At 40.3% G+C, this 24,580-nt stretch overlaps 3 protein-coding genes and 1 pseudogene across 7 annotated transcripts; 2 read left to right on the forward strand and 2 right to left on the reverse strand.

The window, feature by feature from the left end:
- Nucleotides 1–875: 875 nt before the first annotated feature.
- LOC111856491 (macrophage mannose receptor 1-like) lies at nt 876–4,494 on the reverse strand. Its single transcript, XM_072698011.1, has 4 exons — nt 4,415–4,494; nt 2,345–2,394; nt 1,845–2,228; nt 876–1,532 (listed from the first exon to the last, which is right to left on the reverse strand). Exons 2-4 carry the CDS (start codon nt 2,367–2,369, stop codon nt 1,126–1,128), a joined length of 816 nt encoding a protein of 271 aa, XP_072554112.1. The 5' UTR covers nt 2,370–2,394; nt 4,415–4,494; the 3' UTR covers nt 876–1,125.
- A 2,227-nt stretch (nt 4,495–6,721) lies between these two features.
- On the reverse strand, nt 6,722–17,424 carry khnyn (KH and NYN domain containing). 2 transcript variants are annotated; one of them, XM_023836447.2, is made up of 9 exons: nt 17,170–17,424; nt 16,610–16,909; nt 14,863–14,997; nt 13,091–14,667; nt 12,330–12,460; nt 11,815–11,911; nt 10,655–10,762; nt 10,269–10,370; nt 6,722–9,640 (listed from the first exon to the last, which is right to left on the reverse strand). In XM_023836447.2, the coding sequence occupies exons 2-9, from the start codon at nt 16,859–16,861 to the stop codon at nt 9,247–9,249; spliced, it is 2,796 nt and encodes a 931-aa protein (XP_023692215.2). In that variant the 5' UTR covers nt 16,862–16,909; nt 17,170–17,424; the 3' UTR covers nt 6,722–9,246. The 2 variants fall into 2 exon arrangements, with proteins under 2 accessions (XP_023692215.2, XP_023692214.2); XM_023836446.2 differs by having other exon boundaries at nt 17,151–17,424.
- Nucleotides 17,425–17,728: 304 nt separating this feature from the next.
- On the forward strand, nt 17,729–23,661 carry ripk3 (receptor-interacting serine-threonine kinase 3). 4 transcript variants are annotated; one of them, XR_002841146.2, is made up of 11 exons: nt 17,729–18,294; nt 18,575–18,715; nt 19,363–19,684; nt 20,205–20,341; nt 21,181–21,230; nt 21,527–21,688; nt 21,816–21,898; nt 22,236–22,308; nt 22,513–22,599; nt 22,847–22,896; nt 22,980–23,015. XR_002841146.2 is itself a non-coding variant. In XM_023836472.2 (11 exons), exons 2-11 carry the CDS (start codon nt 18,576–18,578, stop codon nt 23,365–23,367), a joined length of 1,194 nt encoding a protein of 397 aa, XP_023692240.1. In that variant the 5' UTR covers nt 17,730–18,294; nt 18,575; the 3' UTR covers nt 23,368–23,661. The 4 variants fall into 4 exon arrangements, 2 of the variants coding, with proteins under 2 accessions (XP_023692241.1, XP_023692240.1); XM_023836472.2 differs by lacking the exon at nt 22,513–22,599 and adding an exon at nt 23,231–23,661 and having other exon boundaries at nt 17,730–18,294; nt 22,980–23,019; XR_011981786.1 differs by lacking the exon at nt 22,980–23,015 and having other exon boundaries at nt 22,236–22,599; nt 22,847–22,897.
- LOC111856495 (U2 spliceosomal RNA) lies at nt 18,967–19,097 on the forward strand (annotated as a pseudogene).
- Nucleotides 23,662–24,580: the final 919 nt, after the last annotated feature.

Here is a 24,580-nt window from a genome sequence, read left to right on the forward strand (position 1 = left end):
AACTGTGAGGACCACAAACTTGGTTTATCGTCAAGCACTTTTCTAATGCTGTTTTGTGCCTAGTCAAAACAGGCTGTAATTGTTTTTTCTGTCACAGTCAAATACCCAGGTTGTAAGTGGAAACCAGATAAATGGTAGTCTTTCATTCAAAAAAGCAAACTTAACAGAAATGTATATGGTTAGATTTGGTTTTTGTTAATGGTTAGCCTAGCCATTAAAAAAAATGGCTTTGGTAAATCCAGTTTCTGAATCAAAAACAGAAATGAAATCTGCAAAACTTGGGGTTTTGTTGTGTCTTACTTCCATTTCAAGACACTAGATCAAATCCTTGCTGGACTGTGATATAATTATGGGCCTATTGACCTCCAGTGCATTCTTCCTCCAGGTGCCCTAGAAGAAAAACACATGCAGTCATACTGTAAAGAACCCTTCCAATACTGTGAAGACACTGCTGATGAAATTGCACTGAGATGCAGTGCTGTACCTTGTTCCTCTACTAAATGGAAGATCTGTCCATCAGCCTGAGTCTGCCAGTGTAGCGTGAAGTTTTCTGATGCCCCTCTACCAATCAGTTCCTTGCGTAGCTGGATAATCACAAATCGGCGTTTCCATTTGCTATCAATAGACTATTGTATTCTTCTAACGGGAGACTCGTATATGAAAGAGAAATCAACTGACCTGCATTAAAACAAATTCGCTGTAGTCTGTTACATCTCCGTCAGTTCTGATTTTCACACTGACCACTGTTTTTAGTCCAGTGATGGCTAAATGACATTGGGACACAATCACATTTGAAAGAACCACTAATGAATCATCTTCCATAACCAAAAAGAAAAACAAACAAATTCCGGATGTTAAGACTGCATGGTGGAATCGGTATGATGGAAACTGGTTATATGGAAACTTGTCTTTCATGGATGCTTTTAAATCAAAAGGCATGTCCATTTGCTGTGCAGGGATCAGCAGCTGAGCGGTAAATGTTTTGGGGATTTTATAGTCAGTGGCGTTCTTTTTTTGCACTGTGTTGTGTGTTTTGAGCACTCTGATTTTTATGCTAAGTGAAGAAGTTTACTTAAGTTCCTCAGTTATTGAGGATGATGTATGAGATTGCTCAGTGTTCCACAGCTAGTGTGGTGATTGCGGGTCCTGAGATATGACAAGGTCTATAAAATACAACTTACCTCTATAACAGACAAACGGGTAACTGTCAAGACAGTATTGACTGTTCCAATTTCCGGAAGGGTCGATAGAAGTACATCTCTTTGAATTGTCTGTCATCATCCCCAGTTCTGCTAATTTCCAGCTGTAGAATGTGGAGTTTGCCTGGTCTGACCACTGCCAGAAATCCCTAAACAATCCAATCCACACCTGTGTCCCCTGTGCCACTTCAGCAAATATCAGCTGGTTCTCATATGGATTGTTAATAGTGACAAGGTCTGTGTAATATTTTCTGCAGTAACTCTGAGCGTCAGTCCATGTCATAAATATCGTAATCCATATGTATCTCTGATTGGAATTTCTACCTAAAGATGAGGAAGGATTTGGTCATTAAAAATCCATAAAATCCATCCATGTTTTGCATATTTTTTACTTTCCAATCACAGGCACAGTGTCTTGACCCAAAATCACACACCATGACTTGTGCTGTGTATGTATGTGTGGTATTTTCTAAGCCTCTGTAAGTCACCTTTTCCTGTTATTTTTTGGTGTTAGTGGGAAAAGTGTAAGAACTGTAGGTTCCAGTATAATAATAATAATAATAATAATAATAATAATAATAATAATAATAATCACAAATGTCTGCTACCAGAATTTAGTAGTCAAATTTATGGAAAATTACTTGCCGTCATAGCAAACAAAGTAGGACAGGGAATCGCAGGTCCAATCATTCCAGTATCCTGAGTTTCTTATGACAATACAGTTCTCCTGTCCACCGTTATTGTTTGGTTCACCCAGAGCCCAGTTATAGAACTCAACATTGCTGTAGAAGCTTTGCTCTTCTAGGGACCACTGCCACATCCATCCACCTGGCTTCTGAAGTCCTATCCAGGCTGCTCCCATGTAAGCAAGGCCTATACTGTTAATCAGCCTTTGCATATCGTCTTGATTCTCAATGGTAGCCAGATCATCATAGGTCTTTCTACAGTAAGACTGAGCTTCAGGCCAAGTCATTCCAATGTCAACAAAGTGATAGTGATAAGAGAGACTGACAGCCGGTGGGTAGAATCCTGTAAAATAAATAAATCACACATAGCAAATTAATTATGCATGCATCAATCTTGTTTTGTCTGAATTTGAATGTCAACTTGTATGTTTTTTGTGATAGTGCTGAGAGGGAACTGACCTGACATTAACAGGATTAGAAACATAGCTGGTTCAATAACCTTAGTCAGCCTGTGGAATACAATAACACATGTACATGAGAAAAAAATGGAAGTCTGAAAGCTTTTCTCAAATATTGGCGTATTTCAGAATCTATAATTAGTCATACAGTGCAGACATGTTCCGGCACTAGAAAGGCAGCTGAAAAGTAAAATAAGAATAGATCTTTACCCACACTTATACCCCAGTAGTCCCTAGAAACAAATTCTCATGTGTGTAGGTGTGGAGTGAAGGTGCATAGAGAGGGTGGTCATGGCTGGTGATGGGGCTGAGACAGCAGGATGATTACTTCCACAGCAATGCGCTCCACAGCTTCTCTCCCAAATGCTAATACCCCCTCCTCATCTTATTGGCACCAGATGAAAGCCCCTGTTTTCTCTGACTCAACTGTAGTCCACCTAATGCTGGAGAAGTGGTAAGAATATGGATGGATGGATTTCAACGATTACTATCCAACTCTGTTAGGGCTTTCTGACCAAACTGTTGCAGGACCAATTCTCTAAACCTGTAGCAGAAGCTAGAATTTCATTAATATTTAGTTTTATCAATAATAGGTATTTATGCAATAATTCCCCTGCTCTGGTTTCAGTCTGATTTTCCGGTTTCCTTCTCCGGTCCCTTGACATGCACCCTACATCTAGTGTGTCCCCCTGAATTGTGCTTTTTGTTGCCTGGAATTGCCTCCAGGCAATAAGGTAAGATGGTGGCTAATAGATGAGCAACAATTCAACTTTGTACAAAGAGTCATTTCCATGCTCCTGCAGCCCAAGAAGTTAACGATGGCAATAACATGACCCAGCTGCATTTTCCTTAACACACCTAGTCATCAGTGTCATTATCTTGCCAACTTTGCATTAATCATTTATTCATTTCAGTGTCTTTCCAAGACACACCTGGCCATATTTCCTGTGATGACCTGCCTCTTTCCACAACAACCAGTATGCATTTATGCAGTAGAGGTACACCCCATGGACAAAAGTCTTGCAACACCTGGTCATTACACCTACAGGAACTTTTATAACATTCCATTCTACAGCCATAGGCATCAATATGGAGATTGTTCCCCCCTTTGCTTTGCACCATTCCATCCAACAACAGAGCACTGAGGACTGTTGCGCACTATGCGCCTCAGCACGCGGTGACCCAACTCTGTTACTTTACGTAGTCTGCCACTTTGTGGCTGAGTTTCTGTAGTTTACTAAATTCTCACTTTGTAATAATACCACTTTCAGTTCACCATGGAACATCTAGCAGCTGTTGAAATTTCACAGACTGACTTATTACAAAGGTGGCATTATATGACAGTACCATGGTTGAATTCACTGAGCTCTTCAGAGCAACCCATTCTTTCACAAATGTCTGTAAACCTGTCTGCACGGCTAGGTGCTCGATTTTTATACACCTGTGGCAATGGGACTGAATGAAATGCTTGAATTCAAAGAAGCCACACATACAACATTGGCCTCAAGATGATTTTCTGATCTAAACTGCTACCCTCAGTCACCCATCTCACAGCATGTCACAGACAACACAAATATGTCACATGGTAAACTTTTGAAGGTATAAGCAAAGTGAAAAGCTAATTGGCAGGTAATCTTATAGGGCTTGTGCATAAAAAGATACATTAAGAACCTAGCACATTAAGTCCTAAGATGACATTAAGTAGCTAAAAAAATCTAATCAGTCAGAGTGTGTTTGTTTGCTACCCTGTATTAATTTAATTTGTTATACATTATGTGATATCACTGAAAACTGAGAAATAGCTTGTCCTTCAGACCAGTACAATAGCGTTTTTAAATTAAGGTAGCTTAAGACGAGCTTTTTTATGGCTACAAAGTAATTGTACGATATCTTTGGACAAGATATTGTCTCTGTTAATTGGCCTCATTATTTGTTGAAAACTAGAATAGGCAGAGTTCTTACTTTTGTATATGACTTTTGTGAGTAAATATGAATGCAAGATTATTGAAACACCACATCACATTTGAGCATTTTAGACATTAGCAGAACCACATGATGAAGTTAGTCTTACCTATTAGAACTCTTCAGAAGCTCTGCAGTGCATTTATCGAAAAAGTCTGGTGAATCTGTGAGCGCCTCAAAGCTCCTTGCCATTTGTAGTTCCACTAATTTCCATGCAAAACACACAGCAGCATATCACTATGCAGCATATCAATTGAATTTCCATTTGTCTTTTCCTTTAAGTAAAACACTCATTTCAAATAGTAATAAACTGAAACCCAAATTATAGTTCTAAAAGTTAAAAACAGCACAAAACACATTTTCTCTCATTGCGGCTTCATCAACAGTGTCTTCACAGTATTGTAAGGATTCATTACAAGATTTAAGAAGTTCATTGACAACTAGTCTCATTGGGTGCTTTTTAAATGGTAACACTTTTGCAATAACAAAACACGAAACACTTGTGTTTAGTATCCAATTGGGAGCCAATGACTACAATAGCAATTAATGGAATGAACAGAACTGAGTAAAAAAATGACAATAAATGGAGAATTTCTATGTGGAAGGTATGTGCCGATATGTTAAACATTGTTTTCACTTGACTTGTCATGAAAACAATAAATCAACATTTTTACAGAATTAAGCAAGCATCCCAAGATATTCTGTTAACACTGTACGTCTATAATCCTAGTTTTCACTTTTCCATCAGTTATACATCAAATATTTGTCACTGAGACCTCCATACCAACATGAAATGCTGGATTCCATCATGAAAGTGATCAGCAACATGTTTTGCATCACTATATTTAATAGATACTATAGATGATGACACTGATAAACACCTTTGTGTGAGATTGTAGGATGGTAGGATTAAGTTTCTTACATTCATTCTGACTGTTAAGGTTAAAACTGGCATAATATAAGATAATACATAGTACAAGAAACATGGGCAATTGCTGGTGTTATACAGTTTATATTTTGTAACAACTTCTATTATACCACAGTTTTTACTTTAACAGTAAGAATTAATCAGAGAAACTTAATCCTACTCTCCTACAATCCCAGATCAAAGAAGTTAGTAGAGAGTATAAACTGTACAACACCAACACTAACTCCCCTTGTTTCTTGTGAGGACTACAGATTCTACTCTGTTGATAGACCCTAAACAGATTCCTGCCTACAAGCTACTGTTTTTATAGAACGTTACGCATACAGTACAGTGCTAACAAACAACATCAGCCACTTTGCCTCCAGGTTTTTGCATGTGTAATAAAAATGCATGATATAAATACATTTTGCATTGCAAAGCAATATAGTATTCCTATAAATTCTGTAGTTACAAGTAATGTTCTCTTAAATCAGGACTATTATATACTCCTATAATATACTACTGCTTTCTGTTTTACAGGTCTCTGTGTTTTGTGCTTCTTTCATAAATATTATTGCAGAGAGAGTAACACTGAGCTGACAGTCATCATCAATATGAATGCTCATGATGTGGCTTAAACTCATGGAAGTGGCAGTGTTCTTTGGCAGACAGATATTTTTACACAGAGATACTGAGTTTGTTGCTGAAGAGAGAGAGAGAGCACTGTGTAAAAACAACAGATAATGGTTAATGGCATGACATCACATTTAACAGTGAAGCAACACTTCATTTCTTATAATGGTGTGCAGTTCATACATTTATATTTATAAACACACCACTGAACACTACGATATTAAACTGTCCTTACACTGAATTTCAGAACTTAGAGTTTAATTTGCTTACATATTTTTTATGCTTATGTCCTGGGAAATTGTGTTTTTAGCATAAATCTATTGCATCCTGTCCTGCTTGCATCTTTTTAGGAACACATAACAACCAGACAAACATCTTAATGAAAATAAGACGAATGCCAGGCTCACAGATACTGCACAGAGAGGGTTAGTTTGAGAAGTCAGACTGAAAAACAGCTGATACAAAAAGAATGGAAAAAGTGATGTGGGAGTGGCTTCCAGAGACGTCTGGAAGCGGTCAGACTAGAGGGACTCATTGGCTGTTTATCAATACCAAGAATGGAAAGGACATATTTGTGTTCTTGGGAAGAGTGGCCTTACTAATATGCCTCCCAAGAATGAACTTTGGCCACAATGAATCATGGAATTGCTCTCGTTGGTGAGGATGCAACTGATGCGTCCTTGATATTTGGAGCTGGGCAAGAAAGCCTTGGGTATTTTAACCATCCTATGTACTTGAGCTTTGGAACTGTACTACGGAACATGACAAACAGATGTGTGAGAACATAAGAACATCAGATACGCATATTGCAACAAATATTTACCCTATTTTTGTATATTAAAGTCCTGTTTTAAGAAAACATTACTTGAAACTATACAACTTAAAGGAATACTTTATTGCTTTGCAATGCAAAACGTATTTATATTATGCATTTTTGTAACACATGCAAAAACCTGGAGACAAAGTGGCTGATGTTTGTTAGCACTGTATGCGTAACGTTCTATAAAAACACAGCAGCTTGTAGGCAGGAACCTGCTTAGGGTCTATCAACATAGTAGTAGAATCTATAGTCCTCACAAGCAACAAGGGGAATTACTGGTGTTATACAGTTTGTATTCTGTACTAATTTCTATTATGCCACAGTTTTTATTTTAACAATCAATGAATCAGAGAAACTTAATGCTATAATCCCAGATCAAAGGTGTTCATCAATATATCAGCATCTATAGTATCTAGTAAATATGGCGATGCAAAACACAACGCTGATCAGTCTTTCACGATGGAATCCAACAGACATATTTTGAAATGTTTTCATACTGATGGAAAGTGAAACATTTCTAATCCACCTTCTAACAGGAGATACATAAGGGTAATTTTGTTACTTACACAGCCTGCCTGTCTATACATCATTAGCATGACCTTAACTGCTACATTTCTGATTGTTGATATACTGATCACCAAGTCATCTCATTTGAAGTCTTCTTCAGCTGGATTACTAACAAGCTATCACTTCCATTTTTTTAGCCAAGGAAATTAGGAACCAACCAATAAATAACTTAGTACTCAACTAAGTTTATTTATTGGTTGGTTCCTAATTTCCTTGGCTAAAAAAATGGAAGTGATAGCTTGTTTTCATTATGTAAGCAGAGTAAACGGCTACAATACCGAACCCCACTAATCTTTATTAAAACAGAAAACCCTCTGCACCATCCTAATGGCTGCAATGCATACATTTCATACATCTTACAAAGGGCATTAAGAATTGTTTACTGCCATGGAAACTATAACTTGTATATTCATTTTCTGTGCTTACGTACATTATTCAGGTTTGTATGGCGATCTGGATCCTATTCCAGAAGCAATGTAGACAAAGTGGGGAACAACCCAGGATAACACTCATACACCTATAGGCAATTGTCCACAATGACACAGGGAGAATACACAAACTCCACACAGTATGAGCCACAGTAAAGACTTGAACCACAGTCCCAGTGGTATAAGGCAACAGTGCTAACCACCATACCACCCCTATAATGTGTATAATTATATAAAAAATCTAAAGTCAAGTCTATTGACGGTGCTAGGAAACGAGACATGGAAGAAACTTGAATGAGAGAAAAGATATTAGGATTAGTGTGACTCAGTGGGCTGAGCTTCTGTACCTGTGATTAAAAAGCTGCCAGTTCAAGCCCAGCCTCACCAAAACAGTCACATGTCCTTGAGAAAGATCTTTAACCCCCAGCTCCACAAGCACTGTAAGTAGCTGGCCTGTCACTGTGATCCCCAAGCTTATACAGATGCTCCTCTACTTACGAACGAGATACATTCAGAACGGCCGTTCGTAAATCGTTATTAAACATCATTTTAAGGGTATACGCAAGTACAAAGAACTAGGATGCTGGGAGTTCGCACGCTACACTGCTGCGCGGTGGGAGTAGCGGCCAGAAGTCATGCTACCTGGAATTGGCACACAAAAAAAAAAAAGATGTTGCGGACAGGAAACGGGAGCCCAACTAACACAATTTTGACTTACAGTCCTCTTCGTTCGTATGTCTGAAAGTTCGTAAGTAGAGGAGTTTCTGTATATGTACTGTATGTCTAAGGGAGAGCAAGAGGGAAGGAAAAAAGAGAATTTCCCCAGACAGATTAAAAAAGTATCATCAAACCTGCAAACTCTGCCCATACAGAATGGAGGGATTCAAACATTCAACCACCCTTAATAAAAAAAATCTCAATAAAATGTTAAAATATCAATTAGTTTGTGTTGTGTACCCAGGTGTGTTGATCACACAAGGATCGTTCTAGATTGGTATTTCTACTGAAGGCACCTTGAGAGATAGAAGGAATCAAAATGTAGAATTATGGTTACAATATAAATTACCTAGAGAAAAAGTATTACAATATGAGTACCCCATAACAAACTGATCTAAATAAAGATAAAGCTTATAATTTTACACATTTTTAATATTATTTGCCAATACAGTTGTTTCACAAAAAAAAAGCTTCAAAAAAGCAGAGCAATAAGACATAAATTGAAAGTGCACAGTGATACTTCTTTGCTTAAAATTCTCACTGGAAGAATAAACACCATAGTGATTCAAAACACCAGAGGAAGAATTTAACAATAGCACTTATACTTATTTTTTAAATTTAAATAAATTTTTGAACAAATATATTATAAAGTTATTCACAATGACACATTGGCAATCAGTTGCTTTATATGTCTGTCTGTCTCTGTCTGTCTGTATGTCTGTCTGTCTACTCTAGCTAATCAACCTATTTCTAAAATAGACCATCACTGCTCATGTAATCTCTAAAAATCAATTTCATCTCACGAAATTCCTGAAGAAATGATTCCTAATGGCACCTAACTGTTGAATATATAATACGCACCCCCAATTTTATGGCCTAGTATCTTCATCTTGTTCTGCCAGCAACTCAAGGATTACATGGGAGAGTGAGTTAATGTCATTGAGACAGGGGTTACAGAAGAGGGCCGTTGTCACCACGCTATCCTGTCCTTGAAACACCTGTGACAGTTCCTCCCTAAGACGAGAAGATTCCGCTGTGGTCCGCTCCCTTCCAGTGCCCTCACTTTCTGGCACCCTTCTGATCCCACCCCTTCCTCTTCCCCTCCCCCTTCCCCTCCCTCTCTCCAGAGGAACTGGCCGAAAAGATCGACTCCCCATTGTATGGTCACGGTACTGCAGCACTTCTGTCTGCGCATGAGGAGAGGATGAGGCATGTGGAGAGGAAGCCAAACCAGCGAAGGTATGGCTCCCTGGGACTGGAGATCTATCAGAAAGGCAGGAGAAAGAGAACGATGATTTGAATAAAACCAAGCTTCAAGAATTTCTAATACATTTCAAGTCTCACTAAGTAGTATAACTTTAGTAAAAGTTATAAAAAAAACTGTATACAAAAGATGTCACATTATATATTTTGTGTGTGTGTATGTGTGTGTGTGTGTGTGTGTGTGTGTGTGTGTGTATATATATGTATATATATATATATATATATATATATATATGTATATATATATATATGTATATATATATATATGTATATATATATATATATATATGGTATCATTGCACTTTGTGTATCACTTAATCTTCACTTAATTTTCTTCACTTGGTTCATTCTGGAACACAAACATAGCATATTAAGGCTTTTTATGATACCATAGAGCAGGGGTGGGGAACCTGATCCATGGAGGACCGGTGTGGGTTTTTGGGATGGCCTCTCAATCAGCCAATAACAGTGGGTCCCCAGAACTGGAATTGATAACCACTGCTTTATTATTGGTTGATTGAGAGGCCATCCAAAAAACCTGCACCCACACCGGCCCTCCATGGATCAGGTTCCCCACCCTTGCCATAGATGATTGTAATTATGGCTCATACGTGTTCCGGGATGGTACCTGTGCTGGGAGCGGAGGAAGTCCCTCAGGTGGGGTCCCCCACGCCCCAGAGGGTCATCCGGCACCATGAAGAGGTCTCCGACAAACGTGTACTGAAGAAGCCTAGATGGAGATGTTCGACTGTTACTCTGCTCACATACGGTCGGTAGGGGGAAAACTGCTACCACAGCAGATCAAACTAAGAGGACTGCTGAACTTTTGCTAAAGAGGGCTGATGTCATGGCAAATGTCAAATGTGGGAGTAATATTACTACAGCAAATAGAGTCTCTAATTACAGTGGAAGATCAAACAGGAAAAAACTGACATAACGAAACCAGTTACAGAACTAAAGTGCGGAGGTAGCAGAGCTAATGGAAACTTAAAATGGACTGGCTTCTAGCTCCACCTGTTCTTGATGATGTCTCTCCATGCTGGTGACTCATCCACGAGATCCCTCAGGTTATCTTTTGTTACAATAACACCATCCGTGCCCTGGGCTAGTTGCAGCAAAAACCTTTGATATAATGAGAATCCCTGTTAATCACCAATACACACACAGTACCAGTCAAAAGTCTGGACACCCCTGCTTTTATTTAATTTGTGTTTATCTTAGCTATGTTATTGCGCTTACTCTTTGATCCAACTCATCCCGAACCAGTTCTACACGATTTAGGTCCAGGGAGTGTGGGGCCAAGATAATACTTACTACATAATCATTCTAAGTGCACCTTCAGATTGTCTTGTTGAATAACAAATGATTTTCTGTAGATATCTCCAGACTTTTGACTGAAGCTATATACAAATAGATATCGATAGATAGCTAGATACACAGATTATATACTGTGTGTGTGTCTATATGTACATATACACACACATACATAATATGGCGTCAGTGAAGTAAAAAGATGATATGGAAAATTTACATACAGTATGGCAGAGACTAGGCTATAGATGAAACAAATGGTCCCACAGCTATTAAAGACATATGTTCTGGCGTGAATAAATAAGATGGAAAGAAGCCAGAGAGAGGCTAGGTCTCCTCACGATACGTTTTTTAGTTTCAATATTTCTTTAACGCAAAACACACAAAACAGTCTTAAATCATATTTGTGTCATGACATCCTAATAAAATCATTTGTTAAAGTTAAAGTCATATTATTTAAGAACGTGTAAGCTAAGTAATATTCTGGTGAATACTAGCTAGCTTGGACTGCTGCCCTTAGAGCCATGTGGGTCCCAATAGGGAAGCTTCTGTGTTCACTAGCGAAACTATTAAAGGTTAAAGTCATGGCAGAACATATGCTCATGGGTCTATTTAGAAAAACTGGCTGTTTAGGTATGTCAGCCTGAGTCTGCCTTCTACCATGCGTTATACAGACAAAGACCGCAGACGTCAGTGTGTGTAACATACCTGTCCAGGATGTGGCTTGCTTTGTTCCCTGTGCTCCTGGGCTAGTTAAGTATTCTTATTTACATTATACATATAACTGCTAAGGATTTAGTTGATTATTGCTAGAAGATTCAAAGGAAATCAAAAAGGTATGTGACATCAGTCTCAAGGCCCACCTGTCATCATAGGAGGTGAATCTCATTCCCTCAACGTCCCTGGATGGAGTAAAGGACAATAAGCCAAGGTTCTGGAGCTCTGTCAGGTAGTGTTTCTCTAGAGGGAAGGAGAAGGCCAGTAGATTTTTAGAAAACCTTTTTTCTTATGTTTCAGTAAAGCACAGATGATTCATTCTTTATATTATATTATATTATATACAAATTTCATCATTATAGATTTCATGTATTAACAAACAAAAGACAGGCAGATTGCATGAGAGAGATAAAGCTTCAGTTAAATTTTTTTAACTAATTAACCAAAATTGAATCAACAATTGAATCATCTTGCTCCACAAATGTACATCATCTACTAAATCTTACCAGACTTATATTTTTAGTTATGTTAACTTGCTAGCAATGATTTTTTTTTCCACTTGTATAGGGATAGCAAGTAATGTACAGATAATTCTTATTTGCTGTCCCTGTCAATTGTATTATACAGTCCAATAGAAGTTTTTTTTAACAAAAAGAAGTACCTGTGACCTTTGGGTCCTTCTTCAGTCTAAACTGGGGGACAAAGACGGTGACCTTGCGGTGACCCTGGTTCCAAAAGTACTGAACAGCCAGGGCGATCCCACGGCATGAGAAGAAGTGGCCCAGACCATGGCTAGTGGACAGAAGGGGTGTATATATTTTTTCAAAAAGGTTATTTTTTTCCTGGAATAAATTTACTTCAAATAACGTTTGGACTTCTCTAAATTTATCAGTGTGAGATTAAGGTAACTAACCACATAACCGTTTTTACTCTGTTTTAACAACGGTGCCAATAATTCCAGATTTTGAATGTCATGATTATTGGTGCCAAATATGATGGTTACAGCATCTCAGAAACAGCCACCATCCTGGGATTTTCACATATTTTGGTATCTAGAGATGGTGTGATTAAAAAAAAAACCAAAAAGATCACACACTGTACATTTTTGTGTTAGTGACACAATAGACAGACAACCACCTCCTGAAAATCAAACAAAAACACACCTTCACGCATTATATTTCTATGCTTAAATTAATGTCATCAAGGTGTCTCAATTCTTATTGTTCTGTGGTGGTCACTCTATATTTTGAGGGCTAATGTGATTTGGTAAGAATGACTTCTTCAACCCTGTCCATCAGATTTCTCTCTGTTATATTTTAGCATATCTGTTAGTGGATTGTATTTGGATATATGTCATTTATTATTTGTAATTTTCTTCAGCACTTTTTCCCCCCTCCTTTTCCCCTGCCCCCCCTTACTCACGTCATGGCAAGGTTGCTCCCATCAATGATCACGTGTCGTAGGCTGGGGTCTCCAGGGTCATCTGTTAGCTTAAGTTCAAAGGGCTTTTGCAGTCCATCATGGAACCGCTGTTCGCCTGTGACCATGGTCTCAGCGCCAATATCATTTGGCCTGTTTTGTTCCCTAAATCTTGCTCTATCATGGGGGTGTTTCTTGAAGGAGGGTATTATCTTCAAAGGGTAAGTAGACTCAGGAGGACCCTGGATGTGGGTGCAGGAGTTGGGAAAGCAACTTGCTGCCTCATTAGCTGCTACTGGCTCCCCAGACATGGTGTGTAGTTCAGGAAAGCACTTCCCCATCTCCTGATCTGGTTTCATCTCATTTCTTCCTTGGCACTGCCTTCTCTCTTTGAACACCACAGCCTTGCCATCTGCCTCTGGAATTCTTGCAAAATCTAAATTTCTTTGCGGGTCTGTGCAGGGCCTCTCTTTCTCATCTCCTGCCCTTCTCCCCTTTTCCCCTCCCTTGGCCCGCTGGGCATCTTTATGCAACTCCTCCAGTAGTTCTCCAGTGGAAAGCCCTGGTAAGTTGCTGTATACCTCCATCACCTTCTCTTCTGAGAATCCACATTTGGCCGCTGCTTCTTTCAAAACACCCAGCACAAAATCCTCCCCTGCTGGTCTGTTGCTCTCCTCCCACTGCACATTCAGTGGTGCATTAACGGTGGCTATCTGTGGGATCTCCTCCATCCTTTCTTCTGCCACCTTGTCTTGCTCCTGCTGGACCAGGTCCAATATCTGAGAGACCTCTTTTGGGCCGGTTCTTGCCAGGATTCTCCTCACCACATCTTCGCTGTACCCCATAGCTGTGAAGAAATTCAGCTGGAGGCCAATTTCCTCCCTGCTGCCCACTGACAAAGCCAGCCCCTCTTTCTCTCCCACTTCTTCTGGCATATGGCCATGTGGTCCCTCCTCCCAAGCCAACCTCTCTTGGTGGCCAATGTCCCGGATGGGAATACAGAATAATGGATTGCGGGGCTCTGCTTCTATTGAAACTTTCCCATCACCCATTCTCTCCTTACCAATCTGCCATCCTTTACTCTCTCCACTGACCCCTGGGCCAAAATGTGTTGGATGGAATGGTGAAATTCTGTGGAGTGATGAGGCATGTGGGGCTTGATCTCTGGATTGCTCCATGTCACCCTCCATATCAATGAACTTCTCAAAATTGTGGCAGCCCTTTCTGAGCCACTCTGCATCCCCAGCTGTGTGTCTGCTGATGTCCATTTCTGGCTGTCTGTATTTATCTCTGTCCTCTGTTAGTGTATCCAGCCTAGACTCTCTCACCATATTTAGCAGGATCTCTTTCACAGCACCAGGCAGATCCAGAAGTTCAGGAGCGTAACGATTCTCCCAACGTTCAACCATGGCCTCGAAGGCCTGTTTAATATCCTGGGACTCATCAGATGACCCAGACCCCACCTCATTGTACAGTCCCTTGCTGCTTTTGTACTTATCCACCAGGTTGTAAATGAATGAATAGGCCTGGCCCACTGGTACTGTCAAGCCAGAAATAAGCAAGGATCCTGAAGATCCCACCTGGATAATAACAAGAGAGTGGAGAAAAGAAACAGCTAAACCCAGAGTTTACATTATATTATTCTTGACACACAGTTTTTTCTTATTGCTCATCTTTCTGCCATTGTCTGACATCCACTTCCTTCACAGCTACCTTACTCTTCTTAACTCTACCTTCAGGATCTCTATTCACCCCGATATCCCTGGTTTTCTCACCACCATGTGCGCTGAAGTATTTTTCATCAGGCAGTCCATGAAGAGCCCTCTGGCACCAGAAAACACACAGTGTAGTTCTTTTGGGTATGTCACCTCTTGCTGTACTTCCTGGGTTGTCAAACCTTTTACAAAAAGCTGAGAACGGGTAGAAAAAAAATAAATACAGCAAGAATATAAAACCAGTGAACAGCACAAAATTTAACACAGTTGGCTCTTCCATATCGCAGGAGTTTGGGACATAGACCCCCTGCGATCTGAAATATCTGTGCAAAATGTTTTGGTCCCCTTAGCAAGCAAAGCAAAAAATACAAGAAACACAAGACATAAGATCACTGCGATATATCACATGAGAGGCTTTCTTAAAAATGCTTGACGTCCTCCAAACCAGCACCGTACATGTATTTTCTGCAGTTACGAGTTACTCAACTTTTTATGTCATCTGCAAAACTCTCACAAACTCACAAAAAATTCCCATTTAATTTCCAATGCCAACCCTGTGGTATATCGTAACCCGATGGGGAATGTTGTGATGCGGAAGGGTACTGATTTTCGGCGCTATTGTCAATATAAGAGTGTTAGAGTACAGTTAAGTTTTAAATGTAGATGACCAACTAAGCAAATGCAGGAAAGCAGAGCCAAAAATCTGTGCCAAGTGACTTGGACCAAATAAGCACACCTCAAAAAAGTGGGCTGGGGCACATTAGCAGGCTGAGCCAGGTCATCGGATGTAGGCAAGCAAAGCCAAGCAAGATGGCCAAATATGGTGGGCCAACATGACCAAGGCTAATGAGAAATAACAAAAATGTGGCACTGCAAACTAGGCCTGGGTTTAAAAAAAAATCGATTTCCTGATTCAAATCGATCTTCATCTGCATAATCCAATATCAATTCATAAAATCCCAGCATTGATTTTTAATACATGCTTTTTACAGTCCATGGCCTTTTCCCATGGATGTGTGAAGCTTTAACCCCGTTAGTCTCGCGTGGGCAGCCTCATGCAACAAGATCAGGCGACAAAAAACGATAAAAAACATGGTGAGAGCTGCTCCATTGAAGCTACCGTCAAGCGCAAAGACGGATGTCTAGATGTTTTTTGGATTTCAGAAATATGATAAAAGTGAAGAGCTGGATATAAGGAAAGTCGTATGCAAAACACAGGTGAAATACTGTGGAAATTACATAAATCTCTGAAACCATTTAACAAGACATCATCCAGATGAGGAATTTTTAAAAACACCTGATCTGAAACTTATTGGTCACATTAAATAAAAAGTTAATTAATGCAGCTGCTATGGGGTCAGTTATTATTACACATATTAATATTTTTAATAATACACCAGGTTAGAGGGATCCTTGTACAATTTACAACATTAGTCCTCTGAGAATCTCTTTCCTATCAAAGAAAAACTGGTATTGTAACTCAAATATCCCTAATCGAATTGATATTGGAATAAATTAAATCAAATAGGAAATCTACTAATACTACTAATACACATAAACAAGCAAGTGAAGAAAGACTACAGTAAAGGTGAATACGAGCAGAGGACAGCAAAACCAGTAAGGCCAAGCATTCAAGACCATCAGTTCCATTCAAACGAAAAAAGAGAAAATCAGAACACCTTGTTACATTCAAAAAGTTGTCTGGTGATGACAACTTACAATAGATAACTGAAAACTGCATCATTTAAGACACAGTGATCAGTAATGAAGGGTTAAATTAATATAATGAAAAATTGTGTGTATATACCTTAGCTGCCTCCACATATGTCCTTCCTCCTCTCATCTTAACCCAAATATGTTCATTCTGGGATATAAATTGTTTTTCTGTGGCCCCAATCACGAAGCTGACAGCAAAGACACGCTCAACCATGGGCTGCACGGACTGCAGTAATCCTCTCGCTGCTCTTGGACAAGCAAATTCATCTTCAAGCTGGTCCTCTGCCTTTTCCCCTTCTTCCTTCTGTCCCCCTGACATTATGTAGAACTCCGCTGAAGCCATGACAGAATAGTAGGGTTGCGATCAGGTGTGACAGACATAGAGTAGTCCCTGTAGAAAGAAATAATTTTATTAGGCTTAAACTACTGATAAGAAATTAATTATTCGTATATTTTAATATAGCGGTATCCGGAAAGTTCCTTTATTAGACTCCAAGACTAATACACACGTTCGCAAAAGCACGCTTCGATTATTTAGGAGGTACACTACTTCCCAAACAACAAAATAACAAATAACGAGGTAACAACACGCTTGTTATCTACATTGCTTTAAAAGAATTGTAGCCTTTCACCTTCCTTTCGGTCCCTTACATAGGCAAGCGACGCTATATCATAGTTTCGTTCTCTGGAAATGCACTTCCGCAGACGATAAAGCTTTAATTTGGACGCGACTTCGTGTATCTAGTTTATTCCTCGGTCAAATTTACTTCCGTATAGTATTTGATATTGACAGAAAAAGTATGTCAATCATTTAACAGATAACATGTTAGTAAGAATTTTAGGTATCCAAAATGCTATTTCGTAAAGCATCGGATGTTGTTGATAAAAAAGAAACTTTTAGTTGAAATAAAATACTTTGTAAAAGACGCGCATAATTTTTTCTTGAGTCCTGGTTGCATGTCATTCAACGAAGTACTGTATAAAGATAAATTATACTTTTGACCAGGATAACAAATGGTGTGTTAGAATGCACCTTAAATTAGATAAACACAATACGTGGGCTAAATATAGCATACGCTAGGCTGATTTGGACGATTAAAGTGGCAAGTCCATAGCTGTATTTTGTACAGCGTATTCATAACTTTGAGTTTTACATCAGTATCTATACACGACACATTACGGTATACAGCTCCCCCTAACTGCAGCCTCCGCTCGAAGCAGGGAGGGGAATGCCGTCAGCGTCATCAGGCACGCTTAAACGTCCTAGTTCCATGTTGCTGAACATTATTGGGTTTTATGTTATTTCAGGATTCTCTCTTTGATATAAATGTATGAACCAATATTAGAACTGAACCCGAAAAAAACATTAATGCCGTAATGGGTCACGACCAAGTCAGTTGATGATCTCAACATCTGAGATACTGACGCTTGGAAATATTGTGGCTTTTCAGCCGCTGCAGAATGAAACACCGAGATGTTAAATCAGAGCTTAAGATCAGTGAAGTAGGTTTGTTGAGGAACATGGATAGGCATATAATAATATTGACTGAGCTGTGTTGCACCACCACTCCGAAGTGTTACGAATTCACGGAATAAATATTTACGCGGGAGTTCCCTATGCCTACCTTTTATTAAAATCGAAAGTAAGAAAGACGGAACTGCCCGAGACAAATTGCACGACCACAGAGATGTTTCCGTTCAACTCAAGCCTACAGCAGTCCTGTTTTGTGTGAAACTTCTTTTCGATCTAGGAAGTTGCCTGCGCGAAAGACATCGGTACACATCGTTTTATATGTTTATGTAATGGAAATATATAAGTTTCCATTTTTGACAGATTCACATTTTACTTGTAATGGTAGACTAAAAACAGGGAAGTATGGCAAAGTGGCGAGAACTTTTCGAGCCTATGTACTGTTCCCATTTCTTTTTCTTAAAACCTAACTAACCTAGTTTAGCTATTCCGATTCTAATGTAAATGTGGCTGTGTAGGTGTCCTCTTTTCAAATGTAATGATTCATTTGAATGTGTGGATTTCATGTTCTTTCATACCGTGAAGAATGGAATTACACTCAATTGACGACTCCAACCTGGAGTTATGGAAGGAGATTGGCAAAGGAGGATTTGGGCAAGTCTTTAAGGTCAGACACAAACAATGGGGAATACCTGTTGCTGTCAAAGTGTTGCACCAAAGTGACAGGTAAGTAATTGCATTTTAATAAGATTTGCATCACTAAACTGTACTTGGTAGGAGGGCATTATCTTTTGGTGTTATGTAGAGATAATGAGAACCAACTAGCAATGATCGATATGCAAGCATTGTCGATTCATTAAATGAAAGTTATTTGTGTATTTTACTAAATATGAAGGAAGCCTTGTTCCATTGGTTCCTATGCAGGAAATATCCTGCGGAGTCATGGGCTCTTACTTCAAAATCCAAACAGTGTGTGTTTATCTTCTCGGCCTTTTGGCTAAGATCAAGTGTAGCATCTGTTCTTATCAGTTTAATATCTGATATGTCCCCCATAGAGGGAACTGCTTTTGGGCAGTGGTGGCTCGATGGTTAGGGAAGTGCACTTGTAATTGAAAGATTGCTGGTTCGAATCCCCGACCAGCAAGGCACCACTGAGGTACCCTGAGCAAGTTACCGCCCCCAAGCACTGCTCCCCGGGCGCTGAATTAGCTGCCCCCTACTATGTCACGACGTCACATATGGGTTAAATGCAGAGTACACATTTCGTTGTTGTGCACTGTGTGCTGTGGTGTGTCAACAATGACCATTGATCACCAAATTATGTACCTGCTCTTCTCATACCTCCCTCCTATGCCCTTCTACCACACCACCAGCATGGCTTTCACTAAGGAAGTGCATGTCATGTGCAAGGCCAACAGTTCTCATGTAGTTCAGATCAGAGGGAAGTACATTGGCCATCCTCCGGGCATAAAGTCCGTTACTCCAGTGCAAGGCCTGGTGATGGACTACATGGAGAGAGGATCATTGGATTCCCTTCTGGAGCACCTAGATGGGCCCCCACCGTGGTCCCTGACTCTCCGCTTTGCACATCATGTGGCTGTTGGCCTGAATTTTCTCCATGGACTCAACCCACAAGTTCTTCACCTTGACCTCAAACCCAGCAATGTGTTGTTAGACTGCAGGCTCAATGCCAAGGCAAGTGCTAAATCAGGCAGTTAAATAGATTTATCAATAAGTTATGTCTGAGGATCTTTCTTTATTGTTTTACATATCATTAGTGCTGTTCCCGATTGTAGGGATAATACGGTGTTATGTTACAGTTCTACATAGATTTGATAAACGAGTTCATTGACTTGCTGTTATTAACAATGCTGTGTAGAACAATGTGAAAATGCACTTTAGGAACAGAAATTCTTCTTATTTGTTCCCATATTCTCATTAATATGAATCTTCAGCACCATTTAAATTTAATGGTAAGAAATGGTAAAAAAAAAAAGATGTGGTAAATTAGCGTGGGTTTACGGTTTGTATGTTCTCCATTTCTGAATGTTACTTTTACTGAACTTTTCACATGTTGCACTGCATCTTAACTGCATGCTTGCATTTCATATTGTGAATTTAGTTATGTCCAGATTCAAATACTGTCTGGAAAACATACCAGTAAGGTCAGTGCTCAGGTTTAACATTATTAACTTGTATCTCTGTCTCTTTACAGGTTACAGATTTTGGCTTAGCCAAGATTCTCAGTGGCACTTCTTGTTCCAGCAAAGAAGAAGGTGGGACAACTAGCTACATGCCCCCAGAGGCCTTTGACTTGAGTTGCAAACCCACACCTGCTTCTGATGTTTATAGGTACCATAAAGCTCAAACATCGACACAATAGCCAGGAATATCAGAATAATACTTTTAATAACACCAGTGACTGTCACAGTAATAGCAAACTGATTGACAAAATAAAACTCTACACTGACAACTGCCTAGCTGAAACACAGATCAACTAGCTATGAGCTGAGAAACTAAAACAGCAGCTGACAAACAAATGTGTAGCAACAAACAATTCAATGAATGATATGTGTTACAGTACAGGCAGTCCCTGGTGTACGAATGTCCAACATATGGACAACTCATATTTACGATTAGACTGCCATGGAGCCTGTTATATTTAATATTCTGGGTTAAATAGAATGGCTCATAGTAATGAACGCATGCACTACTTTGTGACGCTCATGAAAACATTGTGCGGCATCAATGGTTCGCTGGCTCAAGGTACAGTACAGTATTTAGTTTCTTTAATTATTACTGTATAATTATTTTTATTATGTACTCAGGGGCGGATTAACGCACAGGCTAGATATGGCTTAAGCCTAGGGGCCCCACGTGTGCCAGCCTGCAAGGGGGTCCCCATTGGCGCGGAGGGGGGTGGGGTTGGGGGGCCCACAGACTACTGTAGCCTAGGGGCCTCTGTACACCTTAATCCGCCCCTGTATGTACTGCACGTACATAATAACTACCATGTACATATTATTATTATTATTATTATTATTATTATTATGTACAAATTCAACTTACAACAGACTTAGAGAATGGAACTCATTCGTAACCGGGGGCTGCCTGTGCAGTTTTCATACTGAGAGTTAGATCAGCTCTCTGCATGTCTTTGTTTACATACTGTTTGTCTGTCTTTATTACAGCTATGCTATACTTCTCTGCTCCATCCTCAGAGGAGGGCAGCCCTATCCCAGTAAGTGAACAACTCAACATCACATACTGAGAAGCATACATGTAAAGACATGCTCCACATCCATAAATACTTATCCCCTCCATTCGTTGCCATAGTAATAGTTTATCCGTCCTCTGTTGCATGTGGCTCTCCTTAGAGATACATAGAGGTGAGAGCAAGGGGTCACTAATCAGTCTGTAGGTTCCTAGATTTGAACCATTGATCATCCAGTCACAGACACAGAATTCCAACCTTCTGAGCCACACATCACCCCATTGTTCTCTCTCCAATTAATTGTTCTCTCTCTTGGCCTCCAGATCTACCCTATATGTCCTCCTTGCTGAAGTTTCGTATTCCTGAGGGAGATCGGCCTGAACTGGATAAACTGGCTTTAGGAGAGGCAAAGGGGCTGCAGGAACTAATCAACCTCATAAAGAAATGCTGGGATAAAGACCCTCTGGCCAGGCCCTCATTCTCCGGTAAGGGATCGGAGGTATCACTTCCATTCCGTTAATTTGTCAGTCTAGCAAACATTCAGTTGTTGTATCAGGAAATTTTAGCATCTTCATTTTGTCTTTGAATGGAATTGTGCTCTGTTTTGGACAGTCTGCATGCACAAAGTTGAGGGATTGCTGGAGCCGCTTAAATGTGAAATCGACAGTGATGTGCACAAGGTTCTGAAGTCACTGGTACGTGCTATTGCCTCACTATTTCAATGATCACAAATATTTACTGAAGGGGAGCCTCAACCACCCCCTCCCCCATCCCCCTGCCCGGCAAAAAGTCGGCAACACTCCTTTGTTCGAGCACCTGCTCTTCAAAACGTCTCTGTCTGTCGCTGCTACACAGTATGGTTGACATTTTACAAAACACATCCTAGCACATACATTTTTGTTCTACACCTTTGGATGATTCACTTGTATTTTCCATTTTTCTGTGCTGCACTGATGTAAGACATTTTCAACATTGTCCAAAGATAGAAAGAATATCAATTGATTTGTATCTGTGTTTTTGATTTTTTTCTAGGACTCAGATGAAACTCAAATTGAGAAGCAAATGGGTACCTTGAACCTCTCAGCCTCTCTGAAGTCACGTACTGGTACAGCTTTTAGAATGTCCTTTTATTGTTTTTATATTACTGTTCATTAACATGCTTTGTGTGTTTGTTTCTGATCTTGTAATGGTTATTGATAGCCTCGAGGTTGGATTTTAAAGTGGGATGTGAAGGGTATGCCATTGATAGCCGCCTTGAGCTACAAAAGACTTTTGGTGGCGTATTTCTGTCATTGAGATTCATCCTCAGTTAGGTTGCATGTTCTTGGATGAGAATAGCTGAGGAGGGTGAATTCCCCTCTGGAGACTGCGGTTGTGATCTACTGTGGATATCAAGGCAGGTGGTTTGAGTGGATTTAATTATGTGCCCACTGAGGTGTTAGTAAAACGGTGAGAAATGAGAAATATGATGGTTTGTGTGTTTGCAAGGACACTCTTCAATGTAGTTATGTGGGGTTAGTAGTAAGGGCACTTGGGTGCTGATCTTCCAAGTGGGATTTTATTGTATGCATGAAGGCAGTGGAGTGCTGAGTGCCAGTTGAAGGCCCCCTGGTGGTTAAAACGTTTACTGTTTTCCTTTACAGAGAACCCAAACACCGTGAAACCCATTAAGAGTGACTTGGGCCCTATGCAGGTAACTGCTGGCCCACACTGTGTTGTTCCTGATATAGAAGCTGGTGGCCATCAGTCACATATTAACTTTCAATTTTTTTCCAGGATTTGCCTGGCAGTTCTGCCAGTCAGCGTGGTGACAAAGGTAAAAGCCCTTTCAATTGATAGTACATGTGACACACATAAAGGGGGCATGTTTAGGTATATAGATAAATTGACATGTGGGGCTATTTTTATGTGCGCCACCATGTAGCATGTAATTGTATTGAGACTATGGAGGGAAACTAGAGAAGGGGTTAATCACACAGTGTGATTTATTCACACTGATCCAATCAGTGTCCTTTATGTCTTCCTAGGCACTCCAGCCCTTCCGGTATCAACCAGACAAATCAGCATCAGAGCTTCCAATGTTTCTGGGGTACAGATTGGTAATAACAACAACATGTTCATCCAGAGATCCGGTCGTCACAGACACAGAACAGCACCCTCCTAGTCTCTGCATCCAGAGGTCCAGAAACTGTGATCACCTGCCCTGGAGCAGGGGAGGCTTTTACTGTTGTCATGGCTACTGAGTTACTTTTGCAAAACTTCCACATGGGTCCCAGTGCTGAGTGTAAGCTGTACCTGCATTAGGAGCATCAGCACGTATCTGCACAAGTTCTTGAAATGACCTGCAGCCCTGGTGCTTAGTGACAGGAGCAGAAATCAACGACATTTTTCAGACAAAAACTTAACTAGCTTTTTAGTTTTTTTATGATTGTCAGAATAAGATAACAGGTATCATTAATTGCCGTGTTTTGATGTGTCTGTCTGTTGGTTAACTTTCTGTTACACAAACATGATCAAACAGTATGAGTTTGTTAGTAAAGCACAGTTGCACACCCACAGGCTGAATAGGTTATGCTGCCGTTTGAAGTCGTATTTAATAGCAAAGACATAACCAAAAATAAGGATGACATCCATTTTTCCACTGCCCAACCAAGCTGGCAAGCAAAACGGTTGTCATGAAACTCCATCGCACTTCACAGTACAAATACACATTGACATTGCTTAAATTGTCAAAGACACCAGTGAAATATAATTGAAAGAAGTTCTGGTGAAGTATACCAGAACCCACTTACACCATGCAAACATTAGAACACTCTTTGTGTTATCAGCAATAAATTCTGCAGCCGAAGAAAACAATTTGTTTGAACTGAGTATCATTACTGTTTGCCTTTCATCGCTGCTTCCGCTGTCGGCCCACGGGACCGGTTCCAGGAGCGGTGAGAACAAGCGGCAGGTCTCCTGGTGTGGAGCAAAGCGGCGCAGCTAATCGCTTGTGGCAGGGCAGCGGGTTCCGGGTCTGTCTGCCAGAACCGCCATCTGTGAGCGGATCCCACAGCCGGGCAGGACAGCAGGACCACCGTGAGCTTCTGTGGCTCCTCGTCCCGCAGGGCTATTCTTGCGTGCGCAGGGTTAGGGTCAGGGAGGGGGGCTCTCTTCCTGTCTGCTTGTGTGTGTCGTGAGGGAAATGGAACACCGCATTGCCGTGCGTGGAACAGCTCTGTCAAAGCAAGCGTGCCCCTACCGCCAAGCTGGCGGCGCAACGGAGCATGGCGACCGACACACGAGGTTCTCTCCTTTATTGGCATTCTGTGTTCTGAGTCAAATGGCAGATGATTCAGAAACATACAGAGATACACAAGGTCACACGACACACAATG

This window comes from Paramormyrops kingsleyae, chromosome 12 (genome assembly GCF_048594095.1).
Source record: "Paramormyrops kingsleyae isolate MSU_618 chromosome 12, PKINGS_0.4, whole genome shotgun sequence".
NCBI lineage: Eukaryota > Metazoa > Chordata > Actinopteri > Osteoglossiformes > Mormyridae > Paramormyrops > Paramormyrops kingsleyae.

Excerpts from the sequence above, each read along its gene's own strand:
- LOC111856491 (XM_072698011.1), bottom strand. The coding sequence starts at position 2,369 with ATGTTTCTAATCCTGTTAATGTCAG. Across the intron at positions 2,229-2,344 it reads TCTAATCCTGTTAATGTCAG|GATTCTACCCACCGGCTGTC; the intron begins GTCAGTTCCCTC and ends TTTATTTTACAG. Across the intron at positions 1,533-1,844 it reads CTACTTTGTTTGCTATGACG|CATCTTTAGGTAGAAATTCC; the intron begins GCAAGTAATTTT and ends CAAATCCTTCCT.
- khnyn (XM_023836447.2), bottom strand. The coding sequence starts at position 16,861 with ATGGCTTCAGCGGAGTTCTACATAATGTCAGGGGGACAGAAGGAAGAA. Across the intron at positions 12,461-13,090 it reads GGGAGCAACCTTGCCATGAC|CCATGGTCTGGGCCACTTCT; the intron begins GTGAGTAAGGGG and ends TCTGTCCACTAG. Across the intron at positions 11,912-12,329 it reads GAAGGACCCAAAGGTCACAG|AGAAACACTACCTGACAGAG; the intron begins GTACTTCTTTTT and ends CCTTCCCTCTAG.
- ripk3 (XM_023836472.2), top strand. The coding sequence starts at position 18,576 with ATGGAATTACACTCAATTGACGACTCCAACCTGGAGTTATGGAAGGAG. Across the intron at positions 20,342-21,180 it reads CCTGCTTCTGATGTTTATAG|CTATGCTATACTTCTCTGCT; the intron begins GTACCATAAAGC and ends TCTTTATTACAG. Across the intron at positions 21,899-22,235 it reads ACAAGGTTCTGAAGTCACTG|GACTCAGATGAAACTCAAAT; the intron begins GTACGTGCTATT and ends ATTTTTTTCTAG.